At 47.6% G+C, this 17,501-nt stretch overlaps 1 protein-coding gene across 1 annotated transcript; it reads left to right on the top strand.

Annotated features, from left to right (window-relative positions):
- The first annotated feature begins 309 nt into the window (after positions 1–309).
- On the top strand, positions 310–16,796 carry LOC136958963 (tensin-3-like). The gene is given in 23 exon segments (XM_067253125.1): positions 310–328; positions 795–1,022; positions 1,025–1,081; positions 1,084–1,125; positions 1,128–1,404; positions 1,406–1,461; positions 1,464–1,493; positions 1,496–1,602; positions 1,605–2,025; positions 6,725–6,891; positions 7,028–7,163; positions 7,360–7,443; positions 9,628–9,772; positions 9,905–10,458; positions 10,690–10,776; positions 10,915–11,046; positions 12,354–12,449; positions 12,988–13,065; positions 13,492–13,569; positions 13,946–14,114; positions 14,263–14,331; positions 14,637–14,666; positions 14,773–16,796. Coding segments are annotated over 23 exon segments (3,207 nt in total). The 3' UTR covers positions 14,918–16,796.
- Positions 16,797–17,501: the final 705 nt, after the last annotated feature.

The following is a 17,501-nucleotide window of genomic DNA, read 5'->3' as shown; positions in this document are numbered from 1 at the left end:
GAGGGTGAGGAATGCTCAGGTCAAACACTGAACACCCCCAGAGCAGAAGACAGATGGCTCTCACTGATACTTATATAACCTGAACACGACCACTACCTTTGAAGTGGTCACACACACAACAAGTGGGAGAGTTCCCCAGGTACTTATATGAATGCAGACATTTAACATTTTCACACTTTTAAGTATGGTGATAAGTGAAAAAAATATATCACAGTTTATCGTTGTGACTGACTTTTACTGTTACAACTCGTAGTTCAGAATGATCCACCGGTATAAGCTTGAGCTGCAGTGATTGTGCCTAGCTACGATATGCCCTTTCCTCTGAAAGGTACAAATAATAGAGAACAACAATAATGAAGAATCGGAACAAATGTTGACATTCAGTGTAACAAAGTCTTGTCGGAGCTCACGTTTGTGTGTTGTATAGGAATAAGGAATGCTGATGGAGTCCATGACATTACGGTTGTCCATTCATTATCCTCTACAAATATGACCAAGTCACAGAGAAGAATGTTGCATGGTCTATGTTTATCTGTGCGACCTGTGATTTGTTTGTCGAGACCTATGACTTTGTGAGTCCTTGTTTACTTGTATTTGAGAGAGCGTTTTTTGTTGTTCGTTTCGTGTGAAAGAGAGCATTGTGTTGACAGACTTTCGAGTGTGACAGAGAATGGGCGAAGTTGTCGGTGACCTTGTCCGGTCCCTGTGTTTGCGTGTGTGTGCGTCCGTGTGTGTGTGTCTGTGTGCCCAAACCAGCTGACCGTTTGAAGCGCTGCGCTCTCTTGTCGTTCCAGCGCCACGCTCCCAGATCCAGGAGAAAGCCCTGGGCACCATCAAAAGAAGCCCCAACGGAGGAGTCTCCACGCTGGGAAGAGGTGTCCGTGCCACCTCCACCACCTCCAGCCCCGATCACAGCGACCACGCCCTGTCTGCCAGCAGCGACTCAGGCCTCTCCAGCACCTCCCTGTGGGCTGACAGACCAGCCCCCACCGTCATCTCCTCCACCACCTCCACCACCTCACCATTAAGCCCAACCAGGGGCCCAGCCGTCAGGAGAAGGCCCAGCTGAAGCGCCTCCTGAGCGGTTTGGCCTGGAGGATCCTCCTGAGGAGATGGCCGACAACGGGCCGGGGTGGGCGTCCAGCGGCTCGTCCCGGCCCAGGTGCACGTGAACGGGGACCCGCGTCCCCGCGAGAGAGAAACGGACATCCTGGATGACATGGTGCTGATGTCTGGCCACGACCTGCGCAGCGTGGACAGCCTGGGGACACTGTCCTCCTCCTGCCACAAGAGCAGTCAGAACTCCCTGCTCTCCGACGGCTTCTGCAGCCCCGGGGGAGAGGAGCAGCAGCAGCCCCCCAGCCAGCACCACGTCCTCCAGCAGCAGCAGCCCGCCCGCCCACCATGAGGAGTACGAGCGCACCTACGTGGAGGCCCGCAGGGGGGGGCTGGGGCCCCGCAGTGCTCGGTGGCCTCTTCCACCCCCGGCAGCGCCGCGCCAAGCAGCAGGTCTACCGGCAGGGCAGCTACTCCACCCACACCTGGGTGCGGCAGCAGCAGATGGTGGCTGCCCAGCAGTACGCCTACATGCCCGAGAGACCCCCCACCAGGGGGACATCAACGGGGACAGATACCCAGGGGACAAACCCGACGGGAGCCTTCCCAAGCCAGCTCTACCCATAGTACCGCAACGAGAACCCATCGAGACTCCAGCCAGCGGCCAGAGAACAGTGGTGGTGAGCCGCGAGCACCCCACGGCGACGGCGGTCAACAACAACAACAACAACGTCAAGCGCGATGAGGAGTTCAACTCCCTGACGGTGGACATCGACAACTCCATCGACCAGCTCAACCAGCTGATCATGGACCTGGACCCCACGTTCGTGCCGGTGCCCACGCGCTCGGCGGCGGCCAACAAGAGGACGGGCGGAGGCACGCATGTGAACGGGTCCGCCGCTCACGGCGCCGGGCACATACTCACAGATAACGGTGCTGCCGCCGCCCTGCAAAACATACACCAGACAGGTAAGATGATGGCAAGCAACTTGGTATGGTGGTGGTGGTGGTGGTGTGTGTGTGTGTGTGGGATCGTGTGTGTGGGGTAAATCAGCATTCCTGATGACAATCATAGAGGGCCTAAAAGGTGGAAACACTCGGATGGTGGTGGTGAAATGTGATTCATCCTCTACTAACGAACCGTGAGCTGTTGTTGGCAAGAGAACACTAAACCGCTACGTCCTCCAGCGAACTGGGATTGAACTGGGACTGCGTGTGTGGTGGGATGGCGTGGAGAGCCACAAACGTCAGCGCCTCACCAGCTCTCACAACACAGGGTTAACTGACAAACACCTCTGCTCCTCTGCTCCCACCTGGCCCATGTTAGCGTGGGGGAACTGTCGGGCCTCCTGGCAGCCCTGCAGAGGTTTTCAGATGTTCCCTTGTTGTTGCCTTTCTGAGGCAGAGAGGAGCTGTTGGGGCTTGTCTCCTCTGTTCAGTTTATCAGACTTTAGGATCAACACGGTACATGACGAGAGAGAGAGAGAGAGAGAGAGAGGAGAGAGAGAGAGAGAGAGAGAGAGAGAGAGAGAGAGAGAGAGAGAGAGAGAGAGAGAGAGAGAGAGAGAGAGAGAGAGCGACTTCTACTTCAGAGGAATTTTCATGGAGAGATGAATATGCTTTGCATGGATTCATGTCAAGCTGGACTTTTACCTGTTTACAGTGTACTGCCCTTTTATCCCTTCATGATGCACATCACCAAGTTCTTTTTTGTTTGTCTTTTGTGTGTGTGTGTGTGTGTGTGTCATGTATTTAATTTAGAAAATAGTTGAAGAAATACTTATTTGATAGTTGGTACACCTTAATCAACTAGCAGAGAAAAATCCACTTGAAAGATTTATTTTTTTCACACAAGCAGGTAAATGGTTGGAACAATTGCTGGTTAACTCCATCTTCAACCACTCCCCCACTAAACTACATGTTATTATCTGCCTGTGGGCTAGTCAGCTAACTCTCAGGAAACAACCTTGCAAGGCTGACATGTTAAAATGGCTAATGTGCATAAAAATAAACTTTAATTGAAATCGTCAGCACCAAAAAATGTGTAATATGCTTTCAAGCCTAATGTATTACACCAAAAGTTTAAGCCAATAGACATAGACAAAATTGTGCACAATTGGGATGGGGTTAATGACATATATTCTTTGTAATTTATTAAACAAATTACACTATTAAAGCTAGGATAGGTAATGTGTAAGCACATATTTTCTGAAATAAAGTTAATATCCTTATTACAATCAATAAATCAAATGCTTTCACAGTAAAACCAAATGCATATAAATCTGTGCCCGTCGCAGGACTGTAATAAATATGTCCAATCATTGAGTTCGGACCGAATGCAATAATTGGATGGCATTAGGATTGAATGCAATGATTGGACGGGTTACTTGCCTGTCTACCAACCTACCTGCGCTCTGTACAGTCAGGGGTGTTTTGGGGGAGTTGCTTTGAAGGAAGGGGTGGGATACTTTGGGTTGGATACTTTCAAACTCAAGCTAAAATGACTAGTTTAGCAAAACGTACCTACCCTTCCTTTAAAGGACTTCTTAAACACTTTCATAATGTAAAACCCCCCCATTATTTTTGGCATCCTAGCACGATTTGAAGATAGGCGACATGCGGACCCATTCGACATCTCCTTGCACGGTCAAAGTCCCATTGGGCCTGTTGTTGACTTGAATAAAGTATGTTACATATTCAACAGGATTCTTCCATAAGACATCATCTCTAGTAGTCAGACGCTTGTTGGTGAATAGACTACTTTGGTGGGCTGAGGGGTTACTGATTTGATGCAAGGCTTATTGAATGTTTCCACTGTTCGTCTCGCATAGGCCTACTGCTGTAGTCCAGTAAGATATTTCCAGCTGGATATTGTTGGGGGAAATAGATACCATGCCCTGGTTCAAGGACACAAGACCAGTTTCAAAACTCTGGAGCCAAAGAATTCCAGGAATGTTCATTGGTTCTCAGTGCCCGTAAGCCTCCCACCAGCTAAGACTACAACCTACAGTTTGTTTTCTGTAAATCAACAGATTTCACAAGTCCATGTTTTTGGTTTGTTGCCTCTCTAGCAGACTTGTTGTTTTGAGTCCTTTAATTCGTTTGAAGTAAGAACGTATTTAGACTTAAGCTCAGAGACTATGGTGTTTCAAAAGCACAGATTATCTTTTTTCTTCACTTTTTCAAACCAGCGGTGTGCGTTACATGTTGTGAACTTGTGCGTGTTGACTCAAGGACAGCCAGTTATCCTCCATGTTGTTTTCACCTGGATTCGAGCGGAGCGGAGGCAGCGAGGGCAAGAGAGAAACACAGAGAAAATGGGCGTGTTTGAGAAGGGGGGAGAAAGAGAGAGAGAGAGGTGGAGTGGACGAGTAAGTGCTCGATAAAAAGCAAGCAAGAGAGAAGGAAAATAGACTTGAATGAAAGAGAGAGAAAAAGACAGATACAAAGCCAGAGATAGAGAAATAGAGAAAGAGATAGAGAGAGTGGGAGTGACGGTTGAGGAGAGAGAGAGGGAGAGAGTGAAGGTTGGGGAGAGGGAGAGAGAGAGTGAAGGTTGGGGAGAGGGAGAGAGAGAGTGAAGGTTGGGGAGAGGGAGAGAGAGAGTGAAGGTTGAGGAGAGAGACCGGCTGTCAGCAGTATGTGAATCACAGGCAGAAATGTACCTGGGAACAGCCTGGGGCATAAAGACAAGAGGAGAGAAGAGTTAGAGAGTAGGGAGGGCCGAGGAATTTCCAGAGATGGAACAAGTGTGCCCCAAGGGAACGTATTTTCCACCCCAGAGACCCATGCCTGTCTGTGCATATCAACTACATACTGTAAAACGCCCATGTCAGACGTCGTGGACAGCCCCGGAAACAAAACACAGAATGTATTCCTCCTCCCTATATTAAATAGGGTTATATCAATGAATATCAATGAATCATAAAAGCTATTTTAGGCTTTGACTGCTATTGTGTTGGTAAGCAGAATACAGAGCCACATCCATTAGCTTAGTGTGGTGAGTGGGTTAGGATCAGACAGCATTTCTTGTGCTTGTTGTTGTGTGTATTTGGAGGCAGTTCAGCCAATATTCTTTGTGAATGTTAATCTTTAGGACTCAAATTTTCACAGAGGAGTTGTGTAAGAAAGACACGTTTCTCTATCAGCTGTCTGGCATTGGATTATAGCCTCTATGTAAATGTCTCCCCAATAATACAAATCAAGTCACTGATTTGTGTCAATCATGGGTGCCTTGTAATTTACTATCTGGTATGAAATCACTATTGTTTGATTCATGTTTTTGAATGTAGTCCTCTTGTTTGGTTCAAAGCCACAAATCATCTATGCTAGTTTGAACATCCCCTAGTGTTCAAGGAATGTTCCAGAGTGCTGATGACATTTCTGTAGTGTCTCCGATCAGGTAGATTAGATCTGTGGTTCTGGGTTAACCATGGCCATAACCACGACAGAAATGAAGAAAAGAAGAATTACTGTAAGACAGATAGACAAACAAGCAGGCAAAGAGACAGACAAACAGGTAGACAGTCAGGCAGACAGAAATGTGTATGTGATGTTCCCTCGCATGTATTTCCTTTGTTTGTGTGCGTGTTGTAGCATGGCACACTGCACAGACAGACAGGTCAAGTCATTTTATTGATCCCACTAGGAGAAATGTGTTTGTAGACAGGTATTATAACACATTCAATCCATCATAACTACTACATAAACAGCGTGCCTGACACGCCACAGAGACAATAACACAATACAGTACATTTACATTTAGCAGACGCTCTTATCCAGAGCGACTTACAGTAAGTACAGGGACATTCCCCCGAGGCAAGTAGGGTGAAGTGCCTTGCCCAAGGACACAACGTCATTAGGCACAGCCGGGAATCGAACCGGCGACCTTCTGATTACTATCCTGGTTCTCTAACCGTTTAGCCACCTGATATACCAGTACAGTACAAGGATCACTTCATGTTGAAACCCAGAAATAAGTGCCACTCATTTATGCAAATGTAGCCTCCCATACAAAAGAGCAAAACAAACAAAAGAGTCCCCAAATCACTCTTCTTTTGGGAGGCTGCTCTGCTGCTTCAGCAGTGATTCTGATCTGAACACAGAGCAAGGGAACATAATGGGGATGAGATGCATAATCAGTGTGTGTGTGTGTGTGTGTGTGTGCGTGTGTGTGATCACCCCCTGCATTTAGCACCTCACACCATTAGCATTCCTCAGGGCTGGGACAACAGCTTTTGTTAGGGCTTGAATTAACACCTCTGTGCTGAGTGCTGCTCCAGTCCTCACCAGAACCCCCCCCCCCCCCCCGCCCCCCTCCCGTCAACCTTGTGGCCAGTCAGGAGACTGTAAAAATGCAGTCCCCCTACCACACACACATACGCCAGCAGCTGTTCCTCAGCTGTTCTCTCACAGCAACACCAAGGCCGATGTAATTGAGGCTGATGTCGGGCAACGCAACTGTATTTTTCACCTCCTCAAGTCATAGCATGTGAAATGTTTCCTTCCTTCATCAAGTGGATCTGCTCAGAAATGAGCCCCAGAAACATCTCAACCAGCCCCTGAACGATCGAGTTTTACGAAGCCCAGACCCTTGTGTTCTCATTGAGTGACCATGAGTGACCATGCCTGTGTGCATCTCCTTGTCCCTCCGTGTGTGTGTGTGCAGCTGGCCAAACCTGTGACGTCGACAGAGCAGACGGTCTACGCGCCCTGAGTCGTCAAGGAAGTGACGTCACAGACCACCCGGACTTCTGCAGCTCTGGCTGGGGCGTGAGCGTGGTCCAGGAGTACCGAAACACGAGGACATACTCTCCCTGCGTTCCACACTCCCAGGTGGGCAGGCACTGGGAGGGACTCCTGAGCACTGAGGTGGCCTGGGTGGAGCTCTGGTTAGCTACTGGTTTCTGTGTGTCTGGTTTATCCATGTCGTTGATGTTCGCATGCATGTTTTTGCTGTGTGTGTGTGTAGCAGCATGGCATGCTGTACAGCAGTGACAGCGTGGACTACCGCCCACTAGGCCCGGATATGGACAGTGGGGTGGATCCAGGCCGCGACATGGCTCCTCCCACTCCTGCCTTCCCCATCTCCCCTCCCACGCCCTATGGTGAGGCTCCGCCTACCCTCACCTGAAGCGTCTCCTTTTTGCTTTTGCGACTACAATATATGATTGATTATTTACAGATCTTTATTGTTATGGGGTCATGCACCTTGATCGGTGCCCTGCCCTTATGGTCTGACAAAACCGTTAAATTGAGTGGTCAATAAATACTTTGAATAACCATGCATCTCTTTTTTTCCAGTGAAAAACATGGCAGAGTTTACTCAACTGAGGCAAACTCCATCTCCCAGCATGCCCTCTTATAGAGACTACAGGACAGAGCATGGTAGGTTATTGTGTGAGAAACTTGTCATTTATTATAATTCAGCAATATTAGGTTACTAGTTAATTTCCCACAATGTCTATCATACTTATTGCGGCCACTACTTGACCTATGACAAAGCCTCTGTATTTGTAGATGTCTGTACTGTTGAATCGGTGGCACAATGGATACATGACCAGATAAGGAGGCAGTGGGAGGGTCAGATGGCTGAGCGGTTAGGGAAGCGGGCTATTAATCAGAAGGTTGCCGGTTCGATTCCGGCTGTGCAAATGATGTTGTGTCCTTGGGCAAGTCACTTCCCCCTTCACTTGCCTGTACTTATTGTAGTTATTGTAAGACACTCTGGATAAGAGCATCTGCTAAATGTAAATGTGTTTCAGTGGGCTTCCCTTCATTCTGTCACTCTAAACTCTTTCTCACTCTCATTCACATCTCACTAATTACGTTCAATGAGCAAGAGTGTGAGTTGTAGCAGTCTTGTGGTTTGTACGCTGAGGCCTAAAGTGCACCCTCTATTCTAGTGTGTGTGTGTGTGTGTAATTGTGTTTTTGCTGCAGACGTCAACTTTTGCTGGTCACCTTGTCTACCAACTAATGGAAGATGTCTGTTGGAGGTTAGGGAACGGTCGCTTGGGGACATTTCAGTGTTAGGGAGACCGCTGCATTATACTGCTCTCTGCTGTTTCAAGGGATTCCTGACGTGTCCTACACCAGCTTGGACAATATATATGTGGTTCAGTTCCTGAAAAGAAACATATCTTTTATAGCTCATAATGGTAGAGTTCTTTTGATTAAAAAAGGAGCTCTTTTTTATTTGTGTGTGGAGGTTTTGTTGTGAATCTGGATGGCTTGAAGTGGTTGTACACACCCAAACTATATGATTGTTCTCTGAGGTGGAGAGGGAATTGTGTGGTGATATGAGCCTTTGTAGCACTGCCATGACAGGACTTTCATGTACCAAACCCAAGTCTTTTCTTAACTCTTTACCAGAATATTTTCACAAACAATCCCCTTCAGATGAAAGGAAATGTAACGTCTTGAAAAAAGCCATGCCGAAAACAAGCATCAGGTTTAAGATTTTTAATAAGCCTTGTCTTCTTCTAAACATGCCACAATAATGGCACACTTTGTTTAGTTTTTTACTTCAGTAAAGACTAAAGATTTAGTCCTTGGGCCTTTCTGATGGAACTATGTTTCCTTTCTGGGAACACGTGAAGTTTGAATTCTGTTCTTCCTCTATGTTGAGGAAGTGCTGGTGGGGTTGAGTGATGGAGTGACATTGGCGGAGTCAGGGTCCGACACGCATGGAAGGGGGTGTCTCCTTTACAATGTGACCTGTGTGTTTCCTCTTTGTCCCCCACTGACCCCTGCCCGGCCCGTTGCCATAGCGATCTCAGTCGGCAAGGGATGCCAGTGCATCGGAGGTCTGTCTGTGCCCCCATGTGTCCTGTCCTGCCCACCGTATTCAGATGCCTCCGCCAGGTTACCACGGTTACAGAGTGTCGGGGGGGGGGGGATCAGGGCACAAGAACGCTTTTCTTCCCCGTTGAAAGTGGCTCTGGGTAAACAGAGACGAGGCGGACAAAGAGAGAACCAGCCCCTCTCATCCTCCTCCTTGCCCTCCCTTGTTCTCAGCGAGGCAGCCCATGGGAACAGCATCCAGCCAGCCAGCTAGTCAATCAGCCAGCCAACCGCTGAGCTATGTGGAAACATGTGCCTTCAACATGTCTGGAGCACCTGTCAGACCCTTAAAAGCCATGATTGATTAAATAAAAGCTTTTAGTCAATCATGTAAGGGGGGGGGGGCTTCTCATTTCTCTCCCCACATGGAAGCAGGAGTGTTGACTCAGTCTGGGGAACGGGCAGGCCGGCTCTGATGAGTATGGATCAATTGCTGCGGTCGAGCTAGCAAGAGGACTGAATTAAGAGGCATTTAATCTTCAAGGCCAACTGCTTTCTCAATGACACAGTCTGTTGCACAGTGAGCGAGTGAGACCTATCGCTTCATGTTCCTAATTCCATTTGGGTTTTATAGCTGTTATTTCTTTTTTAGAGCCATTTCCATAGACGTGTGGATATCGCCATCGACGTGCGGATTTGTAGCAGTAGAAAGAGACCCTTATTGTGTTTCTAGCCCGAGTGTGCATGCAGTGGAGTCATATCTGATGTATGTCTCTCTCTCTCACAGACACACACACAGAGCACCGTGGTTACTCCGAGATGATCGGCCATGTTAGACTCTCCTCAGACGAGGGCCTGCCCGACTCCTCCCACAATTGCCATCGGCCATTTTGCGCCACACCCTCCGCCTCCACTCTCCAGAGGACAGACAGGTACAGCCAATCACAAATGAGCTTTCGTAACATCTCCGTACACCCATTCTAGTGTGCTGCCAGTGTCTTGAGCACCTCCTTGATGAGACGTCCTTGATGGGCACATCTTCTATCTCCCTCGATTCTCCCCAGCCCATCCACGGGACAGCCCTGGCCAGAGGGGCCTCTTCTCAGCCGCCACTCCTCCCTCAGTGCCTACCCTACCCCCAGACATCCCCCTTCCCACTCCATGTCCCTGGACTATGGCCAGCACTCCCCTCCTCTGCCCCACGTGCACCCCCACCCCGCCCCCAACGCTCACAGCTCCCCGCTCGGAGGCCAGCGGGTCCGCTCCGCACGCCACGCCTTCGCCCGCAGCCCCGCCACGTGCAGCTTCGACGAGCAGGACGACTCCGGCCTGGGCCACGGCGCGGACTGCCCCGCCTCGGCCTCCTCCCTCCTGGGCAACGGAGGCATGGACAGAGGCCTCCTGACCTCCACGGACGGCCCGGGCAGAGCCCAGGGCCAGCCCCCTCTGCTCCCCGAGAAGAGGAGGGCGTCAGACGGGGAGCATTCCCTGGGCACGGCCTCTCCGGCCCTCAGTGGCTTCTCCAGTCCCCATAGCGGGAGCTCCCTGAGTATCCCCTTCCCCAACGTCCTGCCAGACCTCTCAGCCCAGACATCACGCACCGCCTCTCCCTTGCCAGGTAACGCTCTCATGCTAAGTCACCACTCCCTTTATACACCCTACTTTTTTTGAACATCATTTATTATGATATCCACGAAGGGATGTCCTTTGGGTTGAGGTGATTTGAATTTCAAGGATGTTCTTTCAGCTTGGGAGATCTCTCTGTGCTTTGTTGGCACCATTGAAGGACTTTGATGTGGAAGACGATTGGTGTGTTGGCTGATCGCTTGTACCTCTGTGCCTTTTCCAGATGTTCTGGCGAGCAAGCTGGTGACTGTCAAATTTGTGCAAGACACATCAAAATTCTGGTACAAGCCAGATATCTCAAGGGATCAAGGTAAGGGGCCAACTTTACCCCCTCAAAAAACAAGTCATGTTTGGCTGCTTCAGTCGCAGCAACTCAATCTCATTCCTGTGTCCTGCTTTTCTTTCTTCTCCTCCTCCTCCTCCTCTTCCTCCTCCTCCTCCTTTGCAGCCATCTCAGTCCTGAAGGACAAAGAGCCAGGCTCCTTCATCGTCCGAGACAGCCACTCCTTCAGGGGGGCCTATGGGCTGGCCATGAAGGTGGCCACGCCCCCTCCCTCTGTCCTGCAGCAGAGCAAAAAAGGTAGGCGTTAAAAACCCAGGGGGGCGGAGCTACTTAGGGGGGCAGGGGTCAGGATCTAGACGGCCGTTTCCTGTGTGATTAGGTTACAGGTGACATGTTCCAGAAACCCCATCTGTAGCCGCGGTACCCCAGGCACACTGTGTGAGCGATTCGAGGAAGGAACGCAATTACAGCCCCAGAAAGCCTTCTACGGTTTCATCCCTCTGAGCACCTTGATTCAGAGCCACCTGATAGTCCTGCCCCTGTGCTCCCCAGCTCCTGCCTGGCCTACCTGACTCTCTGGCCAGGGAAAGGATGTAGCCAAGCAAAACCCTTTAGCCGAGGACTCATAAAAGTGAGGCTAACATTTCACACCCATACAATGAAGCCAGGGTTTTCTAAAGCTGACTGGATTCGAAGACTCCTTCTCCTGGGAGACGCTTTGAGCTGAACACTGTGGCTTCACAAGGTGGACATCTAGTAATGAATAGAGATTTCCCTCGTGTTATTTTCCGTTGTTGGGTGTGTTTCTTCTCAGAACCAGAACAGCATTCTTTTGGAATGGGTGCCTGACTTCCTACAGGCCAAGTCAGGTGTTGCGAGTCCAAATGAACTAGACAGGCTTCATCAGAATCAAATCATTGACACGTGTCTCTCTAGCGAATGAGAGCGCACCAAAACAGCTACTGTCAAAGAAGGTTGCTAATCCCAGCAAAGTCGATAACCGCCACTGCTCCAGAGATGTCTTCATATTGTTCACGAGGAAAGGGAGGTTGGAGGGGGGGGGGTGGGGGGGGGGTGTATGTATTAGGTCAGAGCCCCTTTCCAGAAAGATGTGACCCCCCCTCACTCCCCTCAGCTACACCTGTCCCTTTGTTAGGCCTCCCCCTTTCGTTTCCCGCTCCTCTACCCGCCGTCTCAGAGTAGCACCTGTGGTGACAGTGACGTCATGAGAGGGCTCGCCTCGGCACCTTCCAGCAAGAGGCTTTGTGGTTCCTTCAGAGTGGGAAACCAGAGCCATCTGCAGGATTGGGTCTTTATCTCCACCTTTGTTCTGGAAACATTCCTCCTGAACACACTCTGCAAAGCCCCTCGGAAGGGGACAGGTGGAGAATGACAACAAACTCCACCTCAGGAGTAATGACACTGTGTAGATTTTCTAGGCTTTATGTAACTCCCCGAAGCGTGTCAGAGTTATGTAATGAGTTTATGGTTAGTGGAAGGTTATTGCTAAGATACCGCTGTTATCAGTATCTTGCGCCTGTTAAATGGAATTGTATTTAATGTCTCTCCCTGTCTGTTCTGCCTTGATATCTTTTCTCTGATAGGTGGAGATCTGTCCAACGAGCTAGTCCGTCACTTCCTGATTGAATGCACTCAAAAGGGAGTTCGGTTGAAGGGCTGTCCAAATGAGCCCTACTTTGGTGAGTCTCTCCTGTGCCTCACCTCACACTGAATTGTATGAACATGGGACCCCTACTGGCTGTCTGTTGTCTGTGCCAGGGAGAAAACCTGGGCCATAGTGCCCTCTAAGGGGGACTGCAACAATGAGTGAAGCTCGTCGTAAAATAGTCTCAATAGAAGGTACAATAGAACGTTTTTTTTACTGAAAAAAAAAAAAAAAAAAGAACATCAATAAAAAAACGGTATTAACACGCTGTGTAGCTGATGAAGCCCACTGAGAGTTGTTTAGCATCACAGACAGCTCAGTGCCAGTGGAATGTCAATTTCTCATTTTGGAGTGGCCCGCTACTTTCCAGCCAATTGTCCAGCACTCCTGTTCTAGCCAATTACCTTTGGCGAAGCAGGTCTTTCTCCTTGGCTTATTTTGTGAAACCACTGTCAATCAAACTCGAGCTGGAGGGAAAGCGTAGAAGTTCAGACAAGAATTGAGGGCACTACCTATTGCAGCTTTAAATGTGATGAATGTTCCTGATGTGTTGTTTTGTTTTTGGCTCGCAGGTAGTTTGACTGCGTTGGTGTGCCAGCATTCAATCACCCCTCTGGCCCTGCCCTGTAAGCTTATCATACCAGACAGAGGTGAGATATCATCTCAGTATTCTACACACATACCTACACCCACCCACTAACAAACACACACACACACACATACACACACACACACAAACAAGCACACTGCACTTACACGTTGCCAACCAACCAAGTGTCAGACAGAAAAGATGGAGTTGGTCTTATAGAGTACTCTAATTATATCCAGCGGCTCATTGACTAAATATAGTTTAACGCTATGAGGTATGATTCCAGAAGAGATAATGAGGTTGTGTACATTACTGCTTTCACCACAGATGAATTACCTTGACTGAAAATGAGATCATATTTAATTAGTAGACCAGAGGTAAAACAAACATACAGTGAAAAACCGTAAAGAAGAAAAGTTATTTTCTGTCAAGCTCAACCTACTGAACTGATGTTGATGTGTGCGTGCATGTGCGTGTGTGTGACTAGATCCTCTGGAAGATGTGATGGAGAACACCTCCCTGTCAGTTACCAACTCTGCTGCCGAGCTACTGAAACAAGGAGCAGGTAGGTCCACATCCCCACCCCTCTGAGGCACTTTGTGACAGAAGTAGCACAGGCAGCAAGCAAATCAGACGTGAGAGGTACCGACATTAGGCTTCAACGGCTCCAGTCCATGAACAATCCTAACGACTCTGTCTCTCTCGCTTTGTCTTTCTCTCATTCTCTCTCTCTCTCTCTCTCTCTCTCTCTCTCTCTCTCTCTCTCTCTCTCTCTCTCTCTCTCTCTCTCTCTCTCTCTCTCTCTCTCCTCTCTCCTTCTCTCTCTCTCTCTTTTTCTCTCTCTCTCTCTCTCTCTGTCTCTCTCTCTCCATCTCTCTCTCTCGCCCTCTCTCTCACTCTCTCTCTCTCTGCGGGTGTCTCTCCCTCTCTGTCGTGTGCAGCCTGCAACGTGTGGTTCCTGGGCTCCGTGGAGATGGAGTCTCTGACAGGATACCAGGCGGTGCAGAAGGCCACCAGTGCCATCCTGGACTCTGAGCCCGTGCCCACCTCCACGGTGGTCCACTTCAAGGTGTCCTCGCAGGGCATCACGCTCACCGACAACCAGAGGAAGTGAGTGGCATGGCTCTCATGCACATACACGCATACAAACACAGGCGTAGACACAGCCGAAATCACCAACACATCTCTGCCTGCAGGAATGTCTGACGGGGAATATATTTTGTTTACCCCGCCCCCCCTTCTCTGTTCTACCTGATAGGCTGTTCTTCAGGAGGCATTATGCTGTCAGTACCGTCATATTCTGTGCTCTGGACCCACAGGACAGGAGGTGAGAAATTGACATACTCTAGAATATATTATTTCATATATTTTATATAGCGCTTTCTTTAGGTACTCAAAGTCGCTTTACAGAGTCCAGTATTCATTCAGACACAGTCATACCGGTGGTGGTAAGCTACAACTGTAGCCACAGCTGCCCTGGGGCAGACTGATAGAAGAGTGGCTGCCAATCAGCGCCTACGGCCCCTCCGACCACCCCCAATATACACATACGGTATACATTCCCACAGTGTATAACTATTGTTTAACGGATCATATCTATGGTATAATCAACCTTGTGATGCCCAATCACAGGTGGACAAAAGACGGCTGCACTTCAGCAAAGTAAGCACTCTTGCACCCCTCATGCAATGTTAAAAACGTACAAAGTTCCTAGAAAAGGCGAGAAGTATATATTACAAACCTCTTTCTTCCCCTCCCCCATCTCCAGGATTTTGGGCTTTGTTGCCAGGAAGACGGGTAGCGCCATGGACAACGTGTGCCACCTCTTTGCCGAGCACGACCCTGAACAGCCAGCCAGTGCCATAGTCAACTTTGTATCCAAGGTGATGATTGGTGCCCAGAAGATCAAATAGGCCCATGCCACATGCCGTGAGCTAATTGGCTGGCATGATCGTTTCCAGGATTGTACACAAGGAAGTGATCAAACTTCACTCTGGCGATATGAAGCAGGTCATCAAGAAGGAGGTGGACAGGGCTCTGTAGGAGACTCCCACCATCCTGGTGTGGGAGACAAAGTATAGTGGACCCTGGGAGATTGGTGTTCGAATGAGTAGGAACATACTCACAAACCCATGACCCATCAAAAGTTCAAAGCATTATATCAACAAAGACAGAAGGGAGAGGGAGGGGGGTAATGGAGTGAACTCAACACCCTATCTTGAATGGGGACCATATCAGTGTGGATGAATAGAGCTTACATGGCTGCTATTGGATACTGTCTCCCAGTGGAATACATTTTAAATTCCTGGTGATGGGCCCTGACAGGAAACTATATTTGAATGGACTCTCTTCTATTGATGAGCATAAGGGACACAGCATGAGCATCTCAGAGGAAAATGCTAAATTGTTCCATTGTCAATTTAACTGCTACACATGTTAATATTTCAGTGTCTAGTGGGTATCCAGTTTGTATGTTGGCCATGGTTTTGACCCTGTGTTTTCCTTATAAAATGTCATTCTTATAATTTTTATGCACAGGAACCCCTCCTCATGGCTATACTCTCTCATTGTCCATGTGGCTTGCATGTAAAGCTGCATTTCTAAATGTCTTCAAGCTATTAAAGGTGTAATAGGTAAGGTTTTTCTGTACAAAAATATGTTGTTTAGCAACTCAACACCAGTGGAATGTTAATTTCTCATTTTGGAGCGGGCCGCTCTTTTCCAACCAATTATGTTCCAGCCAATCACTTTCAGTGAGGCGAACCTTCCTTTTCTGGCTTATTTTGTGAAACCACTGTCAATCAAACTTGAGCTGGATGAAAGCATGGAAGTTCAGACAAGAATTGGGAGCACTGTTTCTTCTTTTTGAATTCATTTTATAATGTTACCTATTGCAGCTTTAAAGTATGTTATATACTTCTACAAGATATCTTCTCTTCACTTACTCTATGCAATGGAAAAATTATTTTTTTAATGTACTGTACCATATTTTTGATTATATATTTTAAAATAGTATTTACTCTATGCTCATGATCAAATTATACAATAATATTATCTCACTGTCAAAATTACCACTATAAAGAAAAAACTATACAGCAAAAATAAATTGGACAGGAGTGTGCATGTGTTGAAAAAGAAATTAATAAAACTACCAAACTAAATATTTGATGTAAACCTTAATATATTGTAGGTAAGCTGACATGAATAGATCAAAGATTCATCTGTAGTTTTTTAAGACATTCCACTTAGTTTATTGAATTGTCATTTGATTGCAGATTTTGGCCTATAATCTATACACATATTTTGTAATGGCTTAGTAAAAAAAAAACATATATTAGAGGACTTTTGTATATTGTGATTGAAATTTTGTTAGGAATGTCAAAAAACAACAAGTAGTTGTTTCAGACTATTTCATGAGTTCTAAAGTTGTGCTTATAAAGTCCAAACATATCTTTTGATATATAGGTTTAGAGCCGGGGTGGTCAACTCTAACATTGGTCGTTATTCTTGAGATGACAATTCTGCTGTCATTCTTTCTTTCTAACCTGAGGAGGGACCAAACACATCCAACATGTTGCTAAATGCTGTAACCGTAAAATGTGTATATTGGTATTCTGTTGTATGTTTGTCATATATTGTAGTTCTAAAGTGTACATCCCATAATTGTATCTTCACTTACCTCTCTAATATAATTTGGCTATGATTCATGTTGATCTGTGGTCCTTCATACCAGTTGTTGTGTATATTGGAATTGCATTGTCAATGTTGGATGTACATAAATAAAAGGGAAAACTTTTACCATTGGTTGCTTTGATGGTCGAATGTGGAAGAGGCACCAGTAGTCAACTATTGAAGGGCATCAAGGCCTGAGTTCCACCTTTGTCTACATATTTTCACAGGTGACCGAACCTTATGGGTTAAATACATTCTAGATCCAGTGATCCAGTTTTGTTAGCTTTTGTCTGAACTATCTTTTCAAATGTTGGCCAGAGGGGGGTGCTATAGGAGTATCAAGCAGATGCCTCCACTGTGTACAGGAGATGTGTACAGGAGACTACAAACAAAACCATGTTTAGGGTATACAGAATAACAAATGGTACCACCGTTGTGAACACATACCACACACACACACACACATATGAATCCCATGTTGACCCCTCCCCTTCCCCTAGGGTCAGGTCTGGGCAGGTTGGTCTTCACCAGCAGCAGTGAGAGAGGCAGAAGGAGCAGAGTAAAGAGAAGAAAAAAAAGACGACTGCCCAGCTCTACTCCACTCTACACTGTCTCCTAGCAGGTGGTAAAGGTAAAGAATTCCCCTCCCGGTGAAGGGGGGTGTCCAGGAAGGAAGTGAAGGCCCAGGTGTGGTTAGTTGCGAGAGCAGAGACCATCTCTGTCTCTGTCATTTAGTCTGGACTGGCCCAGTAAAAAAGGGTTCAGAGGAAACAAGGGTTTGTCTGAATGTTTTAACCAATACCAGTAAGATACAACAAAGTTTGT

This window comes from Osmerus mordax, chromosome 16, assembly GCF_038355195.1.
Source record: "Osmerus mordax isolate fOsmMor3 chromosome 16, fOsmMor3.pri, whole genome shotgun sequence".
Taxonomy (NCBI): domain Eukaryota; kingdom Metazoa; phylum Chordata; class Actinopteri; order Osmeriformes; family Osmeridae; genus Osmerus; species Osmerus mordax.
Note: the sequence above shows the minus strand (reverse complement) of the source record. Positions and strands in the feature narration are given on the sequence as shown.